General features: G+C 40.0%; 1 protein-coding gene across 8 annotated transcripts in view; it reads right to left on the bottom strand.

The window, feature by feature from the left end:
* myocd (myocardin) overlaps positions 1–27,076 on the bottom strand; it is a 438,360-nt gene that overhangs the window by 57,036 nt on the left and 354,248 nt on the right. For 2 of the 8 annotated variants that reach the window (XM_055653690.1, XM_055653691.1), the window contains 2 exons: positions 17,177–17,242; positions 848–903 (listed from right to left, as the gene is read on the bottom strand). In XM_055653690.1, the coding sequence (XP_055509665.1) occupies positions 848–903; positions 17,177–17,242 (122 nt within the window). Of the gene's footprint in view, positions 1–847; positions 904–17,176; positions 17,243–20,322; positions 20,925–27,076 lie in introns of those variants that run through there. The other 6 variants (XM_055653695.1, XM_055653696.1, XM_055653694.1 and 3 more) reach the window with 5 other exon arrangements.

Genomic DNA, 27,076 nt, shown 5'->3' with positions numbered 1-27,076 from the left:
CGCCTGGTCAGGAAGAGACTGCTCTTCCAGTTGTTAGTGGTTCTGTGGAGGTAAACTTTTAGTGAGGTAATTAAGAATCACTTTAATAGGATTAACCATTTGCTTTCTGTTCATATTGATTTCTGATGCTGACCCTCATTTCTTATTTCCTGGAGAAACAATTTGGGTGCTTGCTATAAAAACTTGGATTCCAAACACAGTTTAATTCTTAGGGGAACACTGCATGTTGTAAAAATGCTGGAGAAACTCAGCGGGTGAGGCAGCATCTATGGAGCGAAGGAAATAGGCAATGTTTCGGGTCGAGACCCTTCTTCAGACTTAGCCTACTTCTCCTCCTCCCTCTGAATGCCTACCAGGAAAACTTGTGTTGATGTTCAGAAGAGGAGGACGATACCTCAACTATTGCAATTCATGCTACAGGGGGAAAAAATCTGACATTCCTTCTAGTAATGCATCATAGTGCGAGAAAACCTTGTCACGTTTAAAGGTGAAAATCTGGGCGCTGTTTCAAAATGTTAATTTCCGTCACATACAAATACTTTGCAAGACTATGGTCCAACCAACTGGAGGATGCCCACAATCAAAAGGACAATGCAAGACCACCTCAGCTCAAAACGTTCTTCAAATATCTTTGAAAATGTTTTGAAGCTGCCACTCAGTGAAGGGAACAAATAGCTGGATTGGTGACAGAAACACAAGGATAGGACACAGTTACATTTACTGACAGACTTCAAGGCTGGAATTTCCTCACTGACATTAAGCAGGTTTATTCAGTCCAAATTCTGAATAGCTATTTGAATTAATACCAGGTGCAATGACCGTCATCCTGGTTCTGGGAGTTCCATACCTTGGCTCTTTCCAGACTTCTTCTTTGGTCGTGATATACAGCTGGACTCTTTAGAGCTAGAGTAGTAAATAAAACCAGACTGATTAGTAGGCAGATCAGCAGCTAAGTCCAATTTGCAAGAAGTCCACAATTACAGAAAAATATCAGCTTGTTATGGTGAATCTCGCAAGATCCCACACCAAAGACATACAGGTCTGTAGGCTAATTGGCTTGGTAAAATTGTAAATTGTCCCAAGTGTGGGTGTAGCATAATGTTAGTGTGTGGGGGTCGCTGGTCGGCACAGACTCGATTTCCGCGCTGTGTCTCTAAACTAAACTATTTTTCAACAAAATCTAAAATTGAAGTTCTCCTAAACATACAATAATTATATTTAACCAGTAATAAATTGTACTTATAACACATTTTATTAAAACATAACCCATTTATAGATATGTGCTGCTTATTAGTAGAGCATGAATAATTACACTCTTTACATATCCTATGGCGAGTTTTCATGGATTTAATAAATCCTGAAATTAATAACAGATATCCCGCAAACACACATGTTTGGTAAAATATAACATCTGAAATTGTTCTTGAAACATTTAACAAATTTAACACTACAGCTAATCTATCATCTTTCTTGAACAGTAAAACATGTGTGTTCAGATGTGGGCATTTCTGCCAAACATTTAACTACTATAAGAATAGATGGTTCCGATATGGTACATCTAAATAACTGTTAATATTCCAGAGACACAACCCCTTCTTCAGTCTGAGGAAGAGTCTCGACCCTTCTTCAGTCTGAAGAAGTCTTGATCCAAAACATCACCCATTCCTTCTCTCTAGAGATGCTTCATGTCCTGCTGAGTTACTCCAGCAGTTTGTGTCTATCCTTGGTTTAAACCAGCATCTGCAGTTCCTTCCTACGAAATTCCAGAAAGAATTGTTGTAGAAAATGGTCCAATTCATTCACATGCCACCTTAGGCTTAATAAGCACAGAATTTAGGAGGCGATTACTATTCCAAAAAGTACACTTGATAAAAGTCTCGACCTACTCCTTCGCTCCATAGATGCTGCCTCCCTCGCTGAGTTTCTCCAGCATTTTTGTTTACCTTGATAAAAAAAAGATTGTTTTTAGCTCATAAGCGAAAATATGAGGTTGGTGTCAAGTTGATGGTAGCTCACTGGCATGTACCATTGTACACTTCTGTGATTAATAACGCAGACCATTTATATTTTATCTTAGTAGTTATCGTCAATATATGGTAATAATGTGGTTGAGTTGTATTTAGAAATGCATCTTCCATAATTTAGATATGCTATGGTACTTAATAAAAAAATCCTGTTCTTTGGTAAGCTGCATGAATTGTATCCTTCTGCAGCAAGACTAGTAACACAACATTCCAAGTACAAGCCATCCTCAAGTTAATGACATTTGAGCATCCCAGATACGAGCAAGTTCTCATAATTGTAACTAAACTTATATGTTTGTATCTACAAGTGGCAGAACTAATTTTCTCTCTCTCTCTCTCCACTTGAACAATTGTTCTTTCTTATGAGTCTCGCGTGCTTTTGATGTCATTTATTACAATACTATGGAGGTATGGTTAGCAGAGAGTGATTTTTGACTATTTTCTGACACAGACAAAACTGACTGACGGACGTTTGTAAAATTGGAACCCATTTGTTACCCGGGGTCTGCCTGTGCACCATGCAAAGCACCTCCTCCATTCAGAATGGTTTCTTTAATGTGGGACTTTGCAGATGTGATCCTTATCCTTTCACCTGTCAGCTGCAACGATGTTGAAACTAGGCTGCATCATTTTGACTGCAGCAAAAATTATCTCTGCTTTTTTCCTTGGTACAGATTCAATTTGTATGCACCTGGTTTACGCACTTTTCATCAACAAAGAGTAACACAAACTTCAAGTGCCATCAGATATGTGCTTGTCCCACTTGACGATTTTTTAGGCAACTGTCGGCGACTGTCATAGTCGTAGCAGGCCACCAAAAATCCAGCGACAACTTGCGTCATCCTGGCGACAACCAACGACAGCACCTATGTCAAGCTATGTTCATTGGCATCAAACCCACTGACTGAGGAGACTACTCCCGACGACCACCGGCGAACATGTGGCGACCAACTAGTCGCCTGTAGTTGCCGAAAAAATTGCCTAAGTGGGACAGGCCCATTACAGTGAAAATGAAGACTGGAAAGCAAACTGAAGTATGCTTGCATTGAAATTGTAATGCACCTGAATCAGGGGGCAAAGCTGGGGGGAAGGAACGGAGGACATTGATCTGCTGATTTGTTTGAGATGCAGTTTGCTGGCCTGTGGAAGCAGGGAGACTGACTAGGCAGTGACAAGCAGAGTCTGAGCTTGAAACCAGCCATTTGGAAGATGTGTGAGGAGACTTGCCACTTTGCAGATTGAGCACAGCCTCACGAGGAGCACAGTAAATCCTCCTGGCTTCACCAATAACAGGGTCAAATCTACAACTAACATTTTGGGAGGCAGACGCCTTTAACTGTCGCTAGTTTAGTTGTCAAGTACCTCACAGTCAATGATTTTCAAATTTATAAAAGTATGCTGAATAGTTTGAAGAAAGGTCACGACCCAAAACGTCACCCATTCCTTCTCTCCAGAGATGCTGCCTGTCCCACTGAGTTACTCCAGCCTTTTGTGTCTATCTTCGGTGTAAACCAGCATCTGCAGTTCCTTACCTTACACTTATAATTCTGGAATATTGTTACATTATATTAATGCCATGGACATTATTAGATAACTAAACAAGAGACTGCAGATGCTGGAATGTTGACCAAAAAAAAAAGTGCTTGAGGAACTCAGCAGGACAGGCAGCACAGTGGAGAAATGGGCAGATTATGTTTTGGACTGGGACAGACTGGGACCTTGTACAGATTGATCAGTCCAGCGCTTTGTTTTTTCTGATATGTATTGTCTTTCCGCTGACTGGATAGTATGCAACAAAAGCCTTTCACTGCAACCTCGGTACACGTGACAATAAACTAAACTCAAACTATGGCTCAGTGCATATTATTAATGGAAGGAAAGCTGCCAAGCTAAACTGGTCTGGCTCGTAACTGGCTCTGGACCTAATGGCTGAATCATTTATGTGCATGTGTGCAATTAGTGCAATTAGTGATGTGCAATTGGTGGTAGATGAAACATGGTGCTATCACCAATGTTCAAATCTCTTTAACAAATAAAAATACTTATAAAATATCACTGTCTGACAATACTCGACTTCCGACAGTCATGCTCAGATTTTGGGCATTGGCTTCTACTAAAAAGGTGAAATTTTCTAATCTGGCATCTTTATACACATTAGGTGTGAATATCAGGAAATGTCAACATTTCAGCTTCTGATTTCCAGTGTTTAGAATGCATATTGTAATGATATCGATCAGTTTTCCTGTAGCTGATGGAGTGCCACCAGGTAAAATCTTTCAATGAGTAATACGGTGAACACATTGTGATACAAACACATGCCCAAAGGTGGTCGTCAATTTAATGTTCTCAATTCATCTGTGACCTTTTTTCATATTTCTCATTGTGGGCTAAGATTGTCATTACTTTTAATTATACCAAGTTAATTATATCAAGTTGAGAAAACTTGCTATAATTAAAAGTAATGATAATCTTCATTACATTCTACATGCTACATTCTACATGCCAGACATTACTTAACGTATTACAACCAGTATTTTGTGCCCTCTACTATTCCTTAGTACTGGCCTTGGCAATTTCTTGAATCTCTTCTTTTTTGATGCTATGATGGTGCTATTTTTTGTTATTTTTTTTTACTAGCAGGACTAAGGGCCGAATTGACTCCTTCCATGCTGTGTATTTCAATTTTCAATATTTAATGCTTTTAATACATTTCAAAAGAGTCGGCAGACTTTTTCTCCATGCCAGAATTCATTTCAAGAACTCTAGGACTATATCCATGACAAAAGCTGTCAAGTTTTACGAACGATTCATCAAGAGCGATATCTGAATAGACTTGTCTCTCAGCGAAGGTGGTTTTGATTTTGTTCACTTCATTTTAGTACTTATCAACAGTTGCGTTTCTTAATGCCAATTGTATTTACGTATTGCTGGGCACATGTCAGGTTTGTGTATAATTACAGAATGTAACAGCACAGAATAATGTTCCCTGCCCCTTAACACCTCTCCTTGTATTTCCTTCCACCTGAGTTACCTGGTGTATTCCCACTCTCTAGTTTGTTTCCTTCATCTAATATTTGCCTACTTAAAGTAATTATTTCCAAAATAACTCATGGAGACGGCTTTAATAGCATCCGCTGCTGTAAGTTAGGTCACCCTGAACCGTTTTACTGCGGGCATATGTTCAATCCACTTGAATAATCTTTTGGTATTTTGGTGCTGTTCACTGCTGGACAGCTTAAGCAATGGTGCTTGGAGCTTTTAACTCAAAACGATTTGCTAATCAATCTTTTTGAAGATAGCAGCTCTAGCAGAGTGCTGCACACATAACTATGCAACTGCGATTATTTGCACTGTATTGCAAAATTCAAGCAGCAGCTAAAAAGAAACGGAAAGAATTCTACTCATGAATCCTGGCGGCAGATTCTGAATCACTTAACCCTGTGTTCCACATCCTAATCTATTATAATCATACTTGTAAAATCCCTAAACTTCACAAATTCTCCAGTCTCCACCAATATTATTTGAAAAGGGATTTCTAGGTGCAATAGCTCAAATGTAAACCCTAACGTGTCAAGTCAAAGCTGGAATGTAAAGTTGGCGGGTCACAAAAGGAGAGAAACTAGCCCTGAAGATTGGCTTTGGCTCATCCGGTACATCTCTGAACAGTTTATAATTAATCAAGAAGTAAGCCCACATTGCTTCTATTATCTGAGCATGCAAGGCAAATGGGGAAAAAAATAACAATAGAAAGATGAATAGGAAAGGAAGAAAGGGAAACTTGGTAAACTGGGGATTAGCCCCAATTTGCAGTGTCTTTTCCTTTAACATTGCTAACCTGAAATAATTTCAGAGGAATTGTTTACAATTGAAAAGATTTGTATATTACTTAAAAATCCACCGAAATTATCATTGCCTTGTGATGCTGACTGATAATGCATGGATTGTTCCCACCAGCACTGACCCTTCTGGAGTTCCTGGTGGCAACATGGTGACATCTCCATAACATGGGCACAAGCACAGAAAATGAATGCAAACATTGGCAACTGCAGGAGACCCAATCCACTGCTTTACTTCTGATGTATGAACTCATATTACAAACGTTAATTAAAAAGAAATATATATATAAACGATTTACTTGTTCTATTGATATGTTCACTACTATTTTTTTAACTAATTCCAATTATTTTAACTTGGAAATTAATATTTGTAGAAGATATTAGAAATCTGAAATAAAAACTGAAAATGTTGGAACCATTCAGTGGCATCTTTGTAATGAGAGAAAGGTGTAGGTAGGCTCCTTGCACAGACGAAGTCCCACTTATTGAGTGTTTCCAGCATTTTCTGTCAAGCCATGCAAGCCTTCATAGAATATAGAACGCAAGCGATCAGAAATAATAGTTTCATAGCAGTCGAGCTGTTCTTTCCATATTAACATTAATTTCAAGGCTAATTCTTTTGGCAGCATTTATATCTTCTATTTTGTGTTGCCAACTGTTATTTTGCAGGTTGGGATAACTTAGAAAATTCTGGCTCACGACAGGATCTGCACAAGTTCCAAATACATTTAATCAAAACTAATGGCAAACTTGTCCAGAATCACAATACTGTGAAGTCCTTAAACTCTTCTCTGTGATTTGAGTGGGAAATACCTGCTGGTTAGAGTGTAGATTTCTCGGCAGTCTGAGACGTCATTTCTTAAATCCGCTCCCTCGCTCCCATGTCCGCAGTGCATCTTGGATGCAGCTCCACATATAGATATCTCCTACATTCAAAGCTGACATTGCTTTGCTTCTTGTAGCAGAGAAGTTTGTTTAGACAAAATGCTTGTGATAAATATTTACTTTTATGACAGTAACTAGACTCATTTGTCTGCTCCTTTACTGCAAAATCAAATGAAGAGCATTAAAATGAAGAGCAGGATCTTTTACCGTGTAGATGTCAAATCCACTGAGACACATCCATCCTACCAATGTATACAATCAGAATTGTCATCTTTTAAGCATTGTTTTAATGGAAATGATGTCGATGAGCCTGTGGTTTTAAATTTCAATACTATCACGTCATCACTTTGGCATCAGTAAACTCCTACACACAACTTGTCTGATGAGATTGCCGTCATTATGCTGCTACAGCCCAGGAAGCACTATGAAAACATAGTAAACATTTATATACTAACGTATATGTTTCTGTACAGGCCGATAGGCTCACGATATTTTACTAAACAACCTTAAGGATTAACAGTTGACATTTGGCAACAACAGATCATCAACTGGATCACCCTGTAAATGACCTTGGTCCCACTTTCATTATAATTTATTATTATCTATTCAGTTGTACAATCTCTCCAAATCATGCAACTTCACCAATTAAGCACAATCTGGAGATTCATCTTGCAGATACATTCTGCCCATGGTGAGAGAAAGGGGCAGGGGAGAGGAAGGGGAGAGGAAGGGGAGAGGAAGGGGAGAGGAAGGGGAGAGGAAGGGGAGAGGAAGGGGGGTCAGTCCCATGTAAACTCAGCTTCAGATAGTCTGTGTGGGTCTCTGCTATGCCCTTACTGACTCAACCTTCCTGGACTGTGAGATTTAGCAAGTGGCAGGTTTGACCTGAACCTGAGGTGAAACAGCCTCCTGCTCTCCCAGTACTTTTGTATGCTTCAACCCCAGGTATATAAATCCCATCAGAAATTCATGTAGTTAATCCACATCAGGTGCTTTAACTTACTGACAGACTATTAAAATCATCCCTCAGTCCATGCCGTGACAAGGCATGCAAGCTTTCATACAATATAGAATGCAAGCAATCAGATGTGCAAGTGAGGAATGCAGTGACAAGTGTCAGAAGCTCCATCAATCCATTTGCTGCTTGGAAATTCTTATAATTGAAGGTCTGGATAGAGTGGACGTGGAGAGAATGTTTCCACTAGTGGGAGAGTCTGGGACCAGAGGTCAAAGACTCAGGATTAAAGGAAGTTCCTTTAGGAAAGAGATGAGGAGGAATGTCTTTAGTCAGAGGGTGGTGAATCTGTGGAATTCATGGACACAGAAGGCTGTAGAGGACAAGTCAATGGATATTTTTAAGGCAGAGATAGATAGATTCTTGATCAGTACGGGTGTCAGGGGTTATGGGGAGAAGGCAAGAGAATGAGGTTAAGGGGGGAAGATGGAACAGTCATGATTGAATGGCGAAGTTGACTTGATGGGCTGAATGGCCTAATTCTGCTCCTATCACTTATGAACATAAACACACAGCAGCTATACATTGATAAAGACGGCTAATTGGAAGATCTTATGCAAGTCTTGCTCATGTTATGGACATCCAATGAATGAACACCTATATGGCTGAATGTTGACTTACTCCTGGACTGTGTCCTTTGAGGCAACATAGTAAGCCGGGCTGCCAAAGTGTGTCATGTGATTTCAGTATTCCGATCTGTTGTTCTAAGTGATGGATGTACATTTGCTGGATTATTTATATATTAGATTTCCTTTCAATCTGGAAAATATATTTATCAGATACCTTGCTAAGTTGGAAATAGTTTTCAACGTCGCTGTCATGAACTGCTTACAAACGTTCCAGCCATTTAATGTCAAATATTCATCATCAAATATTCTATTGATGTAATTTGTAGCTGAAGGCATGAATTTGCTTTCAAGGCAGGTTTGTAGTTGATTTTTATTAAACCCTGTATGATCTGGTGGCCAAGAGATGGCTGTTTATTGGTCACATGTCCAACTTACTTAACTCTGTACCTTGGTGATTGTCAGTGACCCCCCCCCCGGACACTCTTTCCCCCCCGGAAAGAATTGCACTACGCTGACTGTATGTACGTATATATATTTATTGCTCATATTCCATGTTCGCTCTTCTGGGGAGATGCTAACTGCATTTCGTTGTCTCTGTACTGTACACTGCACTATGACAATAATGTTTGAATCTGAAGTCCTTTCATAAATATGCAACAGTTTAAGATGTGGTGCTGGGAATGACGGTGGTTCCCATCTCACTCACGGATTGGCCAATAATTGCATTTCCCAAGGATGTTTTTTTGTTTGCATTTCACATTGTAGTTGCTTTTCTATGGAATAATTACAATTCAAACTTTGCACATGCAAAGTGCAAGAGGTGTTCTGCAAGCTGCCAATTTAGATCATTGTCATTAATGACAAACACCTCAACTGTTCAGCCTTGTTTTATGTAGTCATTCGGTAGCTATTATATATGATGTATTCTATTGTCAAAAACATATTTGATGATCACCCCTAGACATATACATGGACTTTCAACTGATATTTAGCTCTCTTTCCCTGCTGCATAATTAGGATACGTGTTGTGTAAACTCTTGTTCCATTCACATACAGATTCCTTTTAATTACTAAAGCCCTTTAGATAAACAACACACTGCTGAGTGCTCTGACACTGTCCTTTCGGTCTGGCATATTCAAAGGTCAGATAATGAATGTCCTTGCAGTTGCCTTGTTGCCTAATGATCTAAATAAAACTGAATAAAATAGTTGGATTTCAGCGCAGGTGGAATTCTTTCTGTTAGATGTATCATTACCCTGAACATTTTTCAATAAACTTTACATTCTAGACACTGTTCACTTAATTAAAAAGCTTAATTCTTGTATTATTGCCAGAGACAAAATTATAAATATCAAGGTGCTTAGTGTACACTCTTCATGTATGAAATTGTAGCTCAATATTTCCCTTAACATTCTCAGTCACTGTTGTGATGCTGCAACTATTTGGCTATTATTTATCAAACATTTCTCTAATGAATTTCACTTAACCACAAATGTTTTCTTCATAAAGCAACAAGGCAACGTTTCTGGGCTTTTATCCCTCTCTCTCCCCAGAGTAGGAATCATCTTTCTTATCCTCTCCACTGCTTTTACAACTGGCTTTGATTCTCACCACCAAAAATTATCTCTAGGTTTATTATTGTCACAAGTACCTAGATCCAGTGAAAAGGGCGATCAGATGTACCATACGTAGAGGCATTCAGTTCAAATTCAAGGGCAAAAGATAACGCAAAGGGGAAGATAAAAAGGGTCCAGGACAAGCTTAAGGATAAGGGGGAAATCCTTTAAAACCGAGATGAGAAAAACTTTTTTCACACAGACAGTGGTGAATCTCTGGAACTCTCTGCCACAGAGGGTAGTTGAGGCCAGTTCATTGGCTATATTTAAGAGGGAGTTAGATGTGGCCCTTGTGGCTAAGGGGATCAGAGGGTATGGATAGAAGGCAGGTGCGGGATACTGAGTTGGATGATCAGCCATGATCATATTGAATGGCGGTGCAGGCTCAAAGGGCCGAATGGCCTACTCCTGCACCTAATTTCTATGTTTCTATGATACCGAGTGCTGAATTTAGTTCTGAGCATTGTAGCGCATTAGTTCCTTAGACACAGTCCGATGTCCTCACTTGGATAAAGGCAAATCTGGCTGATGGAAGGGCCATTCAGAAGCCAGATAACTGTATCTTCTTTCTGTACTCCATCTCATCATTGTTCGTGATTCAGCCTACCACACTGGTAATGGCTGCAAACATGTAGCGAAGTTAGAGCCCAATTTGACCATACAGTCGTGAGTGCAAAATGGACTGAGCAATGTAACCTTGTGCTGAGAATTATTATGGAGGAAATGTCGTAATCTATCCTCACTGATCGAGGTCTGTGGGTCATAAAAATCGAGGTGGGATTCCGGGATTCAAGACAGACCTATAGGTGATAAATAGAAGTCTAACGTAGGAGTCTAGGTGTTCTACAAATGAGTTTAGGGCACGGCAATTAATATCTGCTGTGGATCTGTTGAGACTGTAAGGAAACTGCAGTGGATCAAGGCTGGCTGGGAGGCTGGAGATAATGTGTGCCATCAATTTGAACCACTTCACCATGGTGTTGTCTGAGCCACTAGATGGTAGTGATTAATGCACGTTCCCTTCTATTTTTTGGCACAGGGATGATAGTGTCTTTTTGAATGAGATGGGAACCCTATAATAGAATAGTAAGGGTTAAAGATCTCTGTGAATATCTCTGCCAGCTGAGGTGTAGTTCAGAGATACAATGCGGAAACAGGCCCTTTGGCCCACCGAGTCCGCACCGACCAGTAATCCCCACAGATTAACGCTCTCCTACACACACTAGGGACTATTTACAATGATACCAAGCCAGCTAACCTACGAACCTGTGGGAGGAAACCAAAGATCTTGTGGAAAACCCACGCAGGTCACGGAGAGAACGTAGAAACTCCGCACAGACAGCACACGTGGTCAGGATCGAACTTGGGTACATGCGCGGCAACGCAGTAGCTCTACCGCTGCGCCAACGTGCCGCCTGTCCTGAGGATGGGGAACGCCATCCTGACCAGTTGCTTCCAGCAGATTCACTCTCAGGAAAGTCAATCTTACACCTGCCTCAGTAACCTGAGGCAAGGAGGCGGGTGCCATTCACCAACAATCTTCTGTTCAAAGCTGGCATTGAGTTAATTGTGGAGGGACCCATTGTTGCTCGCGATGCAGTCTGCTAATACTGCAATATCGCAAATGGGAATTTCACTTGCAGCATTAAGAGCAGTAAGCAATATCAAGCATCCCAAGCTACCCCACCCGGACCCCGTCTACCTCTGACATATATTCCAGGAGTGAATGATTGATGTGATCAAAGATACAAGCATCTGATTTTAAAAATATTATCCAAACCGTTGCAATTCAATTCAACTGGGTAGGCACCTCCTGTCAAGAGTTTTACCCACATATTCAGATGGGCTTAAATAATGAACACGATGGTGTTAGATTACGGGGCTTTGGGATAAGTGTTATTATGCAGCTGACTAGGATGAACAACATATTTATGTTCAAAGGTCTGAATGTAAATAAAGTGTTTGTTCAGTAAATGCATTCCATAGTTTTAACACCATTCTAACTGAACTGAATATGCCAAAGTTAAGGCTCTGACCCAAAACATCACCCATTCCTTCTCTCCAGAAATGTTTGCCTGTTACTCCAGGTTACACCAGCATTTTGTGTCTATGTTGTAAGCCAAATAATGCTCATTCAGTTATGTGGCCAAAAGCCTCATGTTTGACAAATAATGCAACGTTGCAAAAGATGATTCAAAACTTCACATGCGATTGAGAATGTTGAATCAGGCGTACAACCTCACCACACTTTCCATGGGGAAAGGTTGCTCCAGTTTTAATTGTTGTTGGTTATTTCTGATCAGAAATAGTTTAGCCAGTGTCTAACATTTTACAGATTGAAAAGTTGAAACAGAGGCCTATGATTTTTTTGTAAAATATGTTTTATAAAGTTTCTGGAGTCAACAGAATTTAAGAGTCATGGAAGTGTGCTCCATCGAAATGCATCGAGTTTGTACTATGAAATCACCAATACTGCAAATGAGCTCTCCTCAGATTCTACTGCTGACCTAAACACCAGCAGCAATTGACAGTGGTGAATCAGGGATGTGGGATGGAAACATGGCAGCAGAGGAAACATTGACAGTTACAGTGAGAGTGTACAGACTCCACACAGACAGCAGCACTCCACCGCCTTTACCTAATCCACAAGTCTTGTTCACCCCTTACTGCAGTGATCATGGACCTACACTGGGTTCCTATCTGCCAAAGCCCAACATTTAAATCCACACCCTTATATTCCCCCACAGCTTTCTACACTTTACCTTTTCCTATCTCTGTGAACTGCTCCAAACCTTCAAACTTCTGGGATCTCGGTACGCATGGCACTTTCAACATCCAGCACTCTGCCTGTGCCTTTAAACGTCAGGGCCTTAGACTTGGGAAGGCCTCAGATAATTTCCATTTTTCACGCTGCACTGCCATGCAAAACATAGCCCTTCTCTTGGATACAGCTGCTTCAGTAACACCCAGTGCCTTGGGCATCAGGCACTATTAAACCATATAAACCATATAACAATTACAGCACAACCTACAAACATTTGGACTGTTTTACACACCATTGGGGCACCGAATTTTTGCAAGATGTGAGAGACTTTCTCTTCATCACAAATGACCACGTTAGTTTACTATTACTTTTTTCACAGTATGTTGCACAATATGCATAAGCAATAGTGGTAATTATGCATGCAACATGCATGCAAAGTTGTCTTGGCCATCGTTCTACTTGTAATTATTGGAAATAAGGGTCTAAACTATACAAGCAATAACAAAATAAAAATCTAAGATTGAAATAAACGGAGGAATTGTATAATTTAATTTGCTAACCTTTTTTTAAGTTTCACTTCAACTCACGCATCAACTGCACTAGGAAATAAATTACTGTGGTTTCATCATCACTGAGTCACTGGAGTTGACCAACTTCCTACCCAACAGCATTGTGAAAGCCCGGCAACATTGTAAGTGGCTGGATAAATATTAGGCCCAGATGAACGTTCTCTGGCTGAGGTGATCGGGTAAAGGTACACATATGACCAGGTTTGGCCGAGTATCAAAACATAAAAAAGTAATTTAAACTGTAAGAATTTTCGTTTTTACAAATTCATATTCAAATTTCAAATTCAAATTTCATATAAACTCCACACTTTCAAATGTCTTGCCTTATATTGAAGATATGAGCACATTTTGCAACAGAATTATAAATACTATAAAATAGTTGAAACTTTGGGGGTTCTAAGATGATGGAAAATAGTTGCTGATTCAAATGAGCAACAAGGGTACTTTCTAAAGCAAAATAATATTGAAGGACAACATTGCTGCTGCGGTTTATTCCTGGATAGGCAAACTGGTTCAGCCCACTTCTGCAGTGAAACGCATGAAGTGATAGGCAGCTGGTCACCTCATTCAAGGTTTATGGATGGCCAGGACTACATTAGCCATGTACATTACACTCTCCAAACCCACGCTTGGAATGTGTAGGAAGGAACTGCAGATGCTGCTTGATGTTTCGGGTCGAGACCCTTCTTTAGTCTGAAGAAGGGTCTCAACCTGAAACATCACCCTTTCCTTCTATCCAGAGATGCTGACTGTCCCACTGAGTTACTCCAGTATTTTGTATCTATCCATGCTTGGAATGGCCATTTAAAAAAATCAAAACCACAATTTAGACAATGGAAAGGAGGCAACATGCTAGTCTTCCCCAGGATACTGTCAACTGATGGTGCAGAACCTGAAGGGTGATTGTACAGAGCCCTAGTGAGACCACACCTGGAGTATTGTGTGCAGTTTTGGTTGATTTACCACTATGTGGGTTTGAGAGGAGTGGGTAATTGCAGAGGAATCGGAGATGATCAATCAGGGATTCAGTCTGACTGTGGGGGAATGGCGGTGCTAATCATAGGACCAAATGGAGGGTTGGGAGATGCTGTCAGTGGGGATTGATGGGTTCGGCTAGGAGTACACAATGATCTGTGCTCCTAGAACAATATGGACTGATTTTCCCAGCAACACTCCAAAAGGAGTGATATGCAGGGGTTCCAGTTTCTTCCCATATCCCAAAGGCATGTGGGTTGGTAGGTTAATTGGCTAATGTAAATTGCTCCTAGCCTGTAGGTAAATGGTAGAATTTCAGAGCAGGTAAGAATGTAGGGGAAAATAAAGAATGGGATTAAAGTAGGATTAGTGTAAATGTGGGTGCAGACATGGTGTGCCGAAAGGACATTTTCCATGCAGTGTTGCTCTTTAATTCTGTGTGGAAGTGTGTCAGAAATGTAGAGGTGGATCACGACCTGCTCAACCTGCAGAGGTAGTTCAGATGTCTCTCCTGACCCAGGCAGAGAGGGGGAGGCATTAGTGAGGATGGGATATATTTAGAACACCTGCACTTTATGGAGAGGTAAACTACTGATTAGATAAGAATGCCTTTATGTCGATGTACTGTGAATGGGGATAACGTATACTCTTGCTGATGGAATCATATCATTCTTAAATCCTGCGGAGAGGTCTTGGACACAGCCTTTCAAGTCCTGTCGGTGCCTCATCTTCCCCATAACAGCAAGAACTGACACACTATCGGCAAAGTCCTACAGCAGATCCAGTACAAATGGGATGTGTCCATTGCAGATAAAGATTTATAAATACCTCTCCATTAAAAGCAGAGATTTAACAAAGGAAAGCAATCCACCTTTAACAACATCAGTTTGTACCTGAAATGTGCAGGTGAAGTCAAGCAGACAGTAACTCCACCTCACCATCAAAGTAACAGCAGCCAAATGTTTTAGCTCTTCTGGAGCAGTCTAAAGGTCTGAGCAACGCACGAGATATCTGACAGCCGGGTATTTAGACAATCCACACATGCAAGATCCCATATGATTATTTGCTTTAACAAGCTGTAACAATTTAAAGAAAGAACTGCAGATGCTGGATAAATCGAAGGTAGACAAAAATGCTGGAGAAACTCAGCAGGTGAGGCAGCATCTATGGAGCGAAGGAATAGGTGACGTTTCGGGTCTGAAGAAGGGTCTCGACCCGAAACGTCGCCTATTCCTTCGCTCCATCTGCGCTGCCTCACCCGCTGAGTTTCTGCAGCATTTTTGTCCACCTTTGTAAAATTTTAAAGATCGCTAATGCAAAATTAAAAATATTCCAATAACTTTTATAACTTCTATGGATGTGGAGCTACTGAAAATCCTGGCATTTAGTTCCAATGCCTGGCTTCCCTGAATAGTCAATGATTAGCAACTCCGAGGGATAAATAAGATTTAACAAGACCAGTGAGTCTTGCTAAACCAAATTCATAAGAATGTTAAGTTTTCTTTGTGGAGCAATTAGTTTTTGCACAAGAAGCTTCTTGCTCATTGCTTAATGATAACAGCTGAAAACAAATATTTTCTGATGTTTTTGAGGTAAACTTAAATTTTCAAATAGCCATCATTTAGTTTATTATCTTCACAGAAATATTATTATGTTCACAGGGTGTGCTCATCAATGGTAATAGCAGAATCTGTACTGAACTCCCCTTGAACCTGAAGTGGATATCTGTGCCACTTCAAAGGGCATTCAATAATAAACCTCTGATCATTCCGTAGTTACAGTATATACAGGCCAGGCATGGCAAGGCTGGCAATTCTCCTTCCATAAAGGACATAAATGAACCAGACGAATTCTTATGACAATCCAGAAGTTCATGATTAATACTATGAACAAAAAATGCTAAAAAGAACCAAATTAAATGTGTTCAATTAGATTTGGAATTCTGTCTCTGAATTTTAGTTTAGTTTAGTTTAGAGATACAGTTTAGTTTAGAGAAAAAGTTCCTTCGGCCCACCGAGTCCGCGCCGAACCAGCAATCCCCGCACACTAACGTTATCCCCCACACACTCGGGACAGTTTTACACTTACATCAAGCCAATTAACCTACAAACCTGTATGTCTTTGGAGTGTGGGAGGCAATGTACAAACTCCGTACAGACAGCACCCTTAGTCAGGATCGAACCCAGGGCCCTGGCTATGTAAGACAGCAATTCTACTGCTGCACCATCGTGCCACCCATTATCATTCATCCAATGACAATTCCATTCTGTTACTGCATACCTAAACAATGATGGAATTTTAACTTGTTCACCAGATTATGAGTAACATAAATGCACTTCAAACTGGTTATAGAGTGGTCCAAAAATGCTATGGTTCCAATGTACAGACGTCTGCCTAACTAATCCTTAGACTGCTGCCTGTCAGATGGGCCCTAATCTATCAGGAGTTCTGGCCTTCAGCTGACACACAGAGTCTGGGCCTCGGCTAAGAGAGTCCAGATAAAAAATCCTCATCCACCACAATAAAAACACTCTAATCAGCTGGCACATATACAAAATGCTGTTGGGCAAGACTTGGCTATTAAACAGATCCCTCCAGTGTACCAATATGCAGTGTGTGTCTCTCATTAATTTTTTTATGGAATTTACTTTCATTCCCTCAAAACAGTTAATTTGATTGAGTACATATCTTCTACAGAAGTACAGCTGATGAGACTTAAAACAGCCAAAGAATGTTAATTTTGTTTCACCAGCTACATGCATTTTGCAACGAGTTCACAGAGGATACTCTGTGCTCATCTGCTCACAGTGTAAACCGATGGCAGACAGTTGCTTCCTGTTAGATTTTGGGAGTAGTTGATAGAATTAACTGCTGATGTTAGTTTGAAACCATGAAAAGGGGAAAGGGAGCTGATGTACTTACGTGGCATGATGCCTTGGTCTGCAAGCTGCTCGCGGGTCCTCCGTTGCTGCAGTCGAAGCTGGAGAACTGTGACCAAAACAAAAGTTGCAGAGATCAGCCATCAAGTCCTCCTCCCTGTCATTCCTCACGTCTGCCTGCTGCAACTAAATCGTGATTCCAATGAGGAAAAGGTCACGGCACAAACTCTGGATCGGACAGGTCAGCATCTTGTAACTTCAGCAGGTGCCGAAAGTATCGATCAATAACTGCTGAGCCCATCGCTCTGGATAGCCCCTTCCCCCAGGGGTCTTGATGACTTCCCAGAACCATGCTCATCAGTCAAGATTTTAATTCACATTTGCTGTACTTTAGAAAAGCAACAGTGTGTTCTGCCAGAACGTTATCTTTATACCAATTCCTTTGACTAAAACCTCATGTTTAGATGGGTGGCCTGCAGAGAATAAAAAAACTCTGCACACTGCTGTGCGTCTTTGAATAACTGACCGGGACCACAACCCAGCATTAGAATGTGTTAGCAAGCTAGGTCTACAACATGGGGTTTGTTCCGACAATATGGATTGCTACAACAAATAAAAGAACAGACAATAGATACAAAGAACTGCAGATGCTGGTTTAGAAAGGTACCCTTCCTCAGATTCATAAGAACATGACCCAAAATGTTCATTGTCCATTTTTCTTCAACAGATGCTGCCGGACCAAGGATCAATTCTTGCATTTGAGGCAGCAGAAGTCTGCAGCAGGGTGATGCCATCCGGTTCGACGTCCGTAGATGCCCGCCCTAAAAAGGGCACAGGCTCCGGGGTGGCGGCAAGCTGCGGCACTGCTGCTGTCTCTGTTTGTTGTCGTTGGCCTGACTGAGGTCAGATGACAAGGCACACCACGGAGAGGTCAACAACATGAGGCCCCCCCCGCCCCCCAGGACCCTTGAGTTAATCTATAGGTTTGTTTGTTTTTTGCTCCCGATTCCAACATCCACAGAGTTTTGCGTCTCCATTTTATTGCCTTAGACCAGTAGCCAGAGTACAGTAATTGGCTAACAGGAAGTGGGTTTGAAATGTAGCAAACCAGTTATTAGCTCCATCTGATCTCTCACCATCAATGTGCTGAGTAATAATGCTCTTATGTTGCCTGATGCCATTTGATGTCATTTTATTTATGATTTGACACTGGTATCAAGACTTGGACTTTTAAATAAAATGTTAAACACCTGATATTCGTATCCCTTAATAAATGGATGGGAATGTTCAATAATTATTTAATTGGCCTTTTGGAAGCATAAACATAGCACAATTATTACTGGAAAGGAGACAAGTGCTGGAGTAACTAGCTCGAGAAGCTTCTTCAGAGTCTGAAGGGTCTTGGCCCGAAATGTCACCTATTCATGTTCTGCAGAGATGCTGCCTGGTCCACTGAGTTACTCCAGCACTTTGTGTCCATTGGCATATTAACCAGCATCTCCAGTTCTTTGTTTGTATAATTATTACTGGTGCTGATCTAAACACCGTCCTCTTGGTCAGAAAGGTACAGTAATGTCTGTACTTAAAGGATGCGTCATGGTTGAAATTTATTGCCTGCCAGTCAATTTGAACATTAGTAAAAACTACAGTAAGCATTTTCTGTGCAGCTGCGTTTATTCATCAAAGGGCTTCTTGGGGTCTGGATATTTCTGTGGTTTAGGAATGCAGCTGCATGTTTTACGTTTGATATTGCAGTTTCACCTATTCTACAAAATACACGTTGGCAAACACACAAAATCTGTAAAGTTGACTAGGTAATTCGATTTTTAGGATAATGAAAAATGTTCTGTTGCATCAATATGTTAAAACATAACTAGCATGATCATGGAGTGCTGAATTAGTCTTTTGGATGAAACATTAAATTGCAACATTGCCTAAGAATTACAGAACAATTATAGAGCAATGGATTTCTCGATCCCAGACCACTCTTTATTGAATAAAAGGGAACACTTCTGATATCTTAGCCAAGATTTCTCCCTCAACCTATAGTATCACTCATCTCAGTGCTCTTTGCGGGAACATTTAATGAGGAAATGGTTCCTGGGTTTGGCAGCCATAACAAAAGTGGCCATACTTCAAAATAACTTTCCTGTGTAAAGATCTTTCGGGCTAACAGGGGATGTGATAAGATACAATACACTAGACAATAGGTGCAGGAGTAGGCCATTCGGCCCTTCGAGCCAGCACCGCCATTCAATATGACACAAAACAGTTGTATGCTTTTTCCTTTCACTGAGAGTCCATGTCTTTGCATTCGAGTGATTCTCCCTCTGGTGGCATTGAATGGAACTTACAAAACAGTCAAACTGCAGATCATGTTCAAATGTTACATTTACCAATCCATTACAACTTTATAAACATTATAATAAACTAAACTGCGGAGCATCAGTTACAATATTCTCCATGATTATTCTAATGCGTAAATCTCACCCAGAAAATAAACATTTAAAATATTAAATGAACCATTAGTGTAGACAACAGCTGCACACAAACCTGTAGGAATTTGCTCTCATTTGAAGACAAACAAAAAGTACACACTCACAAATATCTAATTCAAAACAGGATGCAGTGTTATGAACACATCATTTAAACAGAATCTCAGTAGTGTGTGGTCTCAGCACATAATGCAAATCAGACAGAAAAAACACAGGAACCGAGGAATCAAACAGTGACACAAGGAAAATTCCTGCTTATGCTGAGCAGCATCTGTAAAACAATCTTAAACACCCTTAAAAACATGTTCAGTATTTATTCTCCTCCCTTTTGGCATTTAACTGTATTACCACCAGGCACTAAATGCTGATACAAATAGGTGTGTGAATTAAACAGTGCAGAGCCACTTCCCCATTGGTATAGTGTCCTCTGCGTGCAGAATTTGTTATGACTTTGAGGATAGGTGAATTTTCATTGCGCAGACGTAGACAGTGGTTCAAAGGAATAATAAGTCCAGTTACCAACTAAACTACACCCAATAATAGCAGCCATGATTGGATTGGAGATTAGTGACTAAACTGTATATTTTATATTCGACAGTCTAACGACAATTTGCAAAGTCCACAAAAGTCAGTTTGAGTTTAAAAGACAGGAATTTATGTTTAAAAAAAAAATAAAGTAATAATATATTCAAACCTCCTTTGAGTTTCTGTGAGATGATATAAGAGTGAAAGTGACAGCTGCCATCCTGGTCTCCGTGTACGATGTAAGGCAAGACCCCCGACAGGTTGTCTTGCTTTTCTGTAACATCAACCATGCTTAATTCCTGACAGGATCAAAGAGCCCTGAGCATTTGACAGCAGCCATGTTGTCGGCGAGCTTACGTCCCGCCGACTGTCCCCATACTTCCGAACGTTTCCTTCGGAGTTCAAAATGAATGGGCAGGGAAACACCAAGGAGTTAACTCCCAGCACACCCTCCAGTGCCTCGATCCTGTAAATAAAGCTTGCTGCATGCGTGTTGAAACCTGTATCAAATACTTGCTCGCAAGCACCGGCTGTATTTTAAACCAAAAGGCTGAATGATGCATGTCCAAGCGTTGGAGAACAACATTTAAAAAACTCAATTGAAGGAAGACTGCTGGATATACTAGATGGTGAAGTGCTGAAGCATTTCAATCATTCACTACAATCCGGCCAGATGATTAATGCACAACTGATCAAATTAAGCTGATAAATATAGTTCCACCAGTTGTCGGCGGCTGTGAATATATCTGCTCAACAGTTGCATGCCGGGTAAAACAGAGTGACTTGCTCACCCAGCTGAAGAGTCCACAGATTACAGACTGCTGCCGTTGTCACTGGTGTGAGTTTACTGTTAATATTGCAACAGATATTCGCCAAAAAAGAAACACTTTAGAAAAGAGCTTTACCAAGTCAACGAGGATGGCCTCATTAATATTTAGTTCCATAACAAGCACCGATATTATTTGATGTAATGCTCATCTTTCTGCCCACCAAGGCAAATCCCTAGACATGTTTAAGTTTTTAAAAGAACATTCCTGCTCTGTGCAAATGTGCCTATTATATTTTTTATGAACAAAGCTTCTTTTTGAAGTAATTGAGCATAATTCAGCTATGCTGGTTTTGCTAGCCAGGGTAAAGGCCAAATTCTTATTCCCCTAATATCTTTGTTGAGATTTATATGAGCAATAACAGTTGTGGTTAAAACCTATTAAACTCAGTCTTGATTCTCTAAACAGTCAACTGTCTGGATTTAAATATACTCATTTAGCTAAAAATGTATCTTGATATTTCCATTCCACTATTTATAAGGTTGGTTTCCATTTTTAAATGCCTAACCGGTGACGCTCTAAAGGCAAGGTGTGTGTAAGCAGCTTCAGGACAGCTGTGTTATCTTCTCCTCCTCCTTCTCATCTCTAGACTTGGGGTTCAGCAGATATGAATGGAATGAATGCCATTCCTTGATTCTTCAAAGTGCTGCACTCTTGAAAAATGTTCAGTGAAATATCTTAAATTGAAAAAGCTAAGCACATTACACAATAAGCATTTCACCACAGTGTATTATTACGGGGAGGGGGTAGCACGCTTTTCATTTTAATGAAAATTACGTTTGCACAGAGGAGTCACATATACCAAAGAAACAATCGTGTTACACCAACAAATTGCAAAACAAATGTTCATAAATTTAGTATGTGTAGGAAGGAACTGCAGAAGCTGGTTTATACCAAAGATAGACACAAAAAGCTGGAGTAGCTCAGCGGGACAGGCAGCATCTCTGGAGGGAAGGAATGGGTGACGTCTCAGGTCGAGACCCTTCTTCAGGCATTAATTGAGTTCTTCAATTCATAAATTGAGGTATACCTGTACTGACATCGCATATCATAGATTAGAATGAAACATAAAAGAATCTGAGGGGGGGGTTGATAGGACAGATGCGATGAAAAAAGATTCCCTAGTGGGGATGAGAGGGGGATTCAGGGGCATAACTCCAGGATGAAGGGTCAAATTCTCAAGATTCTCTCCAGAGTTTATGTCTTTGGAAGTAACTCGTATAGAAAGATGGAGATGGGGGATGCTGAATCATTAAATATATTCAACTTTGAGATGCTTAGACATAAACATGTTCATGGGCTTCTATTTGGGCTATTGAAAATTAAATAGATGACAGAAGATTTGGCAGGAAACCAGATTAAATGCCAAAGATTAGATCACCCCTGATCTCACTGAATAACACCACTGGTTTGAAGGGGCTCACCAGCCATTATATTTTCCTATTTCTTATAATCAAACATTAAGTGGAGAGATACAGAGGAACTCTTCAACCGAAAATAAAGTTAGTGATTAAATTATCTTAATATAACTGAACTAAATGTCATAGAGCTTTGAAATAAAGATTTTAGATGTTGGGATGATTAAAGATTTCCCGATCACAACTGTTAGATTTTTCCTTGTAATTATATGTATAGAACGTAATTGGGTTGGTGTAGTTAATGAATATATCAACTATAATGTAATTGAATACTAGACCTGGACTGGTGAGTTAAAGGAACTATTATTCTTATTGCATACGTATTGTACATCCTACTGTCCATTTAACAGATATTTGGGCAGGTCGATGGATAGCAACGGTTTGGAGGGGTATGGGTCAAACATGGATAAATGGCGTTTAAGAAGGAACTGCAGATGCTGGAGAATCAAAGGTTACACAAAAAAGCTGGAGAAACTCAGCGGGTGCAGCAGCATCTATGGAGCGAAGGAAATAGGCAACGTTTCGGGTCTGAAGAAGGGTTTCGTCTGAACGTTTCGTCTGAAGAAGGGTTTCGGCCCGAAACGTTGCCTATTTCCTTCGCTCCATAGATGCTGCTGCACCCGCTGAGTTTCTCCAGCTTTTTTGTGTAACCATGGATAAATGGCACTAGCTTAGATGGGGCATCTTATTCGGCATGCACAAATTGGACCGAATGGTCTGTTTCTGTGCTGTTTGACTGTACGACTCGACTGTGAAAGATTTATGGAAATACAAAATGAACAATGAGAGGCTATTACAGCATAAAAGTGTATCAGTGGAAACACTGAGCTAGCCACATAGTCGAGGTGTTTTCCTAAATTGGATGCTTAGTCACATTACCAAGGCAGTTTCTCTCAGGAGAGAGTGTTTTATTTTGGATTTAGCTTGTGAAAGTAATTGGCATGACAGCAGTTCGTGACGCGCTGGGGGTAAAATGAAGGGGCTCTACGATTCCATAGATCATCATAATATAAAAACTTGCACTTACTCCGCAAGTGTAAACTTCACATGAGGCATTCACTATTGCAACTAGAGCGTAAATCCTACACTGACTCTGTGGCTGGCACAAGACATCAGACGTCCTTTCATCAACAGCAATTGCACACAAAACATGAGGGCCATGTTTAAATGCTGAAGCATTTGAAGAAAAAAAAACACAGTGGCAATAGTGCATTTCAAATATTCCCCCCCTCACTTCAAATCAAATAATGAGTGATTTTTATTATAGTCATTCATTGTAACAGGGAGAAGGCAAGTAAAATTAAACTTGAGCTTTGTGGAGACGGATTGTATGTTGGACCATTAGCATTTCAACATTTATTTTTAAAAGAAAGGTATTCCGCATCTCAACAGATGGTTGGGATTTGGAAACATTTGAGAGGACTCCAGGCGTGGCTGTTTAATTAAACCCAAGCAGCTGCCAACAGATCTTGCTGTTACCGCTCACTCTCATTGTTATCTTTCAAACTCTTCCAGTGAGTCACTACTGCATTTTAAAAAAATGACAACATCTTACAGTGTTTATTAATGCGATACACTGTGTATATAACTGTGGCTACGATTACTTTATCCACAACTACATTGGCACCAAGTTGGAGTGTAGTGCAGGTGTCATACAGCATGATGCAGAATGATGTGATCCTCATCAAACCAGCTCTGTCCCCACCATTCCACTCCAAGTTACTTGTCTTTATTATCAGCTTTCTTTTTCCCCTCTTCACTTTCCCATTTTGTTCATACCTGCCTGAACTTCTCGCTTGCATTCCTCAGCTGACAGCCCGAGACAGTTGTAGTGTGTTAGGAATTCAACGATTTGGCTTTGACCACAGGAAATGCATATTCACGGAAGTCTACATGGCAACCAGCTGATTCTTGCCATGATTCAGGGTGCTGCTCAGTCCAACTAATATGTTGGAATCTTTCAGGTATTAAGCAATGTCAGGGTCTGGCCATTTTTCAATTGGGAATATTCTCTACTGTTCTTGGCACTCTGGTTGGAGGCCAAGGGCACAGATTTGCTCCAAACACTTCAGCACAAAATCCAGATACTCCCAGTGACATAATTGGGGAGGATTGAAATATCAAAAGTGTAGAATTTCAGGTGCGACGTTAAATTTAGGATGAGGGGAAAAAGACATCATACTGTAGGAAAGGTGGAAGAGGTGAAAAGAGTTTTCCCTGAAGTCCAAACAACTATTTATCCCTCATCTGATGTCAATACCAGCAGCATATCCGTGGCTATTACAGGGAGAATTATGTGCACACGTTCATAAGGTCATAAGTGATAGGAGCAGAATTAGTCCATTTGGCCCATCAAGTCTACTCTGCCATTCAATCAAGGCTGATCTATCTCTCCCTCCCAACCCCATTCTCCTGCCTTCTCTCCATAACCCCTGATACCCGTACTAATTAAGAATCTATCTATCGCTGCCTTAAAGTTGGCTGGTGAGACTACTGAAACATTGCTAAACTGATGTTCCAATAAAAGTCATTAAACCAAATTGATTTTATCAGATGAAAAACATTTTATATTTCTTACAATATACTTTTTTAAATTATTATTTCAGTTCCAATACATATATTGTGGAAGTTCGCAAAAAATCTCATCTTTAAAATGTTTTAAGGATCACCTACTCAATATTTAATGAATGTACCTCAATAGTCTTTAGTCATCCAATGTCATTTCAAAGATAGTGCAACTCTCAAGCGCAGTAAATAGGTAGACAATTGGGTAAAAAATACTTACATGTATGATCTGGTCCAAATTTATTGATCTCATACTACACTTTTAAATAATACCTTCTCTATTTCAACCATAATGTCAGAATTCAACTGACATATACTGCAGGAACTTGGTTAAAATGGCACTGAACTGCCGACATGTTCATTAAAATGACACAGGTTTGAGACAAATTCAATCAATCAAATAATTAATGAATTATAGATCAATTAATATTCAAGAAAGAATTCCGCCAAGACAGTGGTGAAGAGGCAATAATTGATCTATTGTCTAGTGTGGTCTATCATTCATGTAAATAACTAAAGGACATGAGCTGCACAAAACCTTACCTATGACAATGCATCAATCAGTGCACTGATTCCAACCTCTACAGCTCAGATCACAGTAATACACCATTAAGAACAAATCAAGTCGACGGAACATGTTTTCTTAAAAAAAATAAAGTGATTAGTTTTTCCTATTTGATGGATCAATGCCAAAAGAATGAAGACTCTAATCCACCTGTTGTAATTCTTTAATTGTAATGTTTTGGTGCATTGGTTGTTGTTACCATTTGCTGCTATTAGCACTCCGCAATATCGATGAAAATACGGGAAACTTGCAGTCAAATATTCAAAAGCAGTGCATTTCTCAAAATCAATGCTTGTTACAACTGGATCTAAAGGGAAATTGGATGGCTGTTTTTTGGTGTATGAACTTTCACTGAATGGAAATATATAGCTCATTTTGAGATATCCATGTATCCTCCTCACTATCGGGATGTAACGATGAGAGTTGGTTTCTCTTTATAATTTTAAAACAATAAGATGGAAAAATACAATCAAGAGTCCAGGTACTCAGAAGTAGCAACAAATCGGGGCATCCTAGCTGAAAGGAGAAACATGAATGAAATGCAATGCCGGGTTTAATTGTTTAATTTTTCAGGAAGGTGGCAGTGTTGTCATAATGTTGAGGAGCTCCAGTCTTACAATTTCAATACATTCATACATAAATGCTGGTGGTATCAATTCAAAGACATGTCAGCAATCAAACACAATAATTAAGGTATTTTAGCAGTGGGAGAGGAAAATGCAAAAAACAGCAAAATTAATATAGTTGAATAGATCTCATAATTTAAAAAAATAATAATGATAACCTAATTGCATATTTGACAGTTTTTTAATGCCTATGATGTCAGCAAAACACAAATGCATTTCAATGTTAAAAAAAAAATCATTTGTAACCACTTAATTTTACGCCAAATGTATAAAACTAATTTATCTGAAAGTAATTGTATGTAGATTAAAGCCCAAAGTTGTTCCTTGGGATTCACACATCCATTTGTATGCTTAGAAGAAGGGTCTCGACCTGAAACGTTGACCATTCTTTCTCTCCAGAGATGCTGCCTGTCCCGCTGGGTTACTCCAGCATTTTTATGCTCATTGCCAAAGGAAAGCCAGCACTGGGGTGGGCAGATTGGTAAAAGTATACTAGGTGAATGCCAGTCTGAAGCAAAGGTGATGGTTTTCCTCTCGTTCTCAACAGTGGTCAATTGGCTTCAACTTCACAATAATAATGCATGTTTTATTCTGGTCTACTTCTGTCATGTCAACATGCACAGCCAGAGAAAGTGACTGTAAATATATCAAAGATTCTATATCCACCTCACAAACTCCAATAATGACAAAACAAAATAGCTGGTACACAAAAATGCTGGAGAAACTCAGAGGGTACAGCAGCATCTATGGAGCGAAGGAAATAGGCAACGTTTCGGGCCGAAACCCAAGGGTTTCGGCCCGAAACGTTGCCTATTTCCTTCGCTCCATAGATGCTGCTGCACCCTCTGAGTTTCTCCAGCATTTTTGTGTACCTTCGATTTTCCAGCATCTGCAGTTCCTTCTTAAACAAAATAGCTGAATG

Source organism: Leucoraja erinacea, chromosome 23 (genome assembly GCF_028641065.1).
Source record: "Leucoraja erinacea ecotype New England chromosome 23, Leri_hhj_1, whole genome shotgun sequence".
Lineage (NCBI taxonomy): Eukaryota > Metazoa > Chordata > Chondrichthyes > Rajiformes > Rajidae > Leucoraja > Leucoraja erinaceus.
Note: the sequence above shows the minus strand (reverse complement) of the source record. Positions and strands in the feature narration are given on the sequence as shown.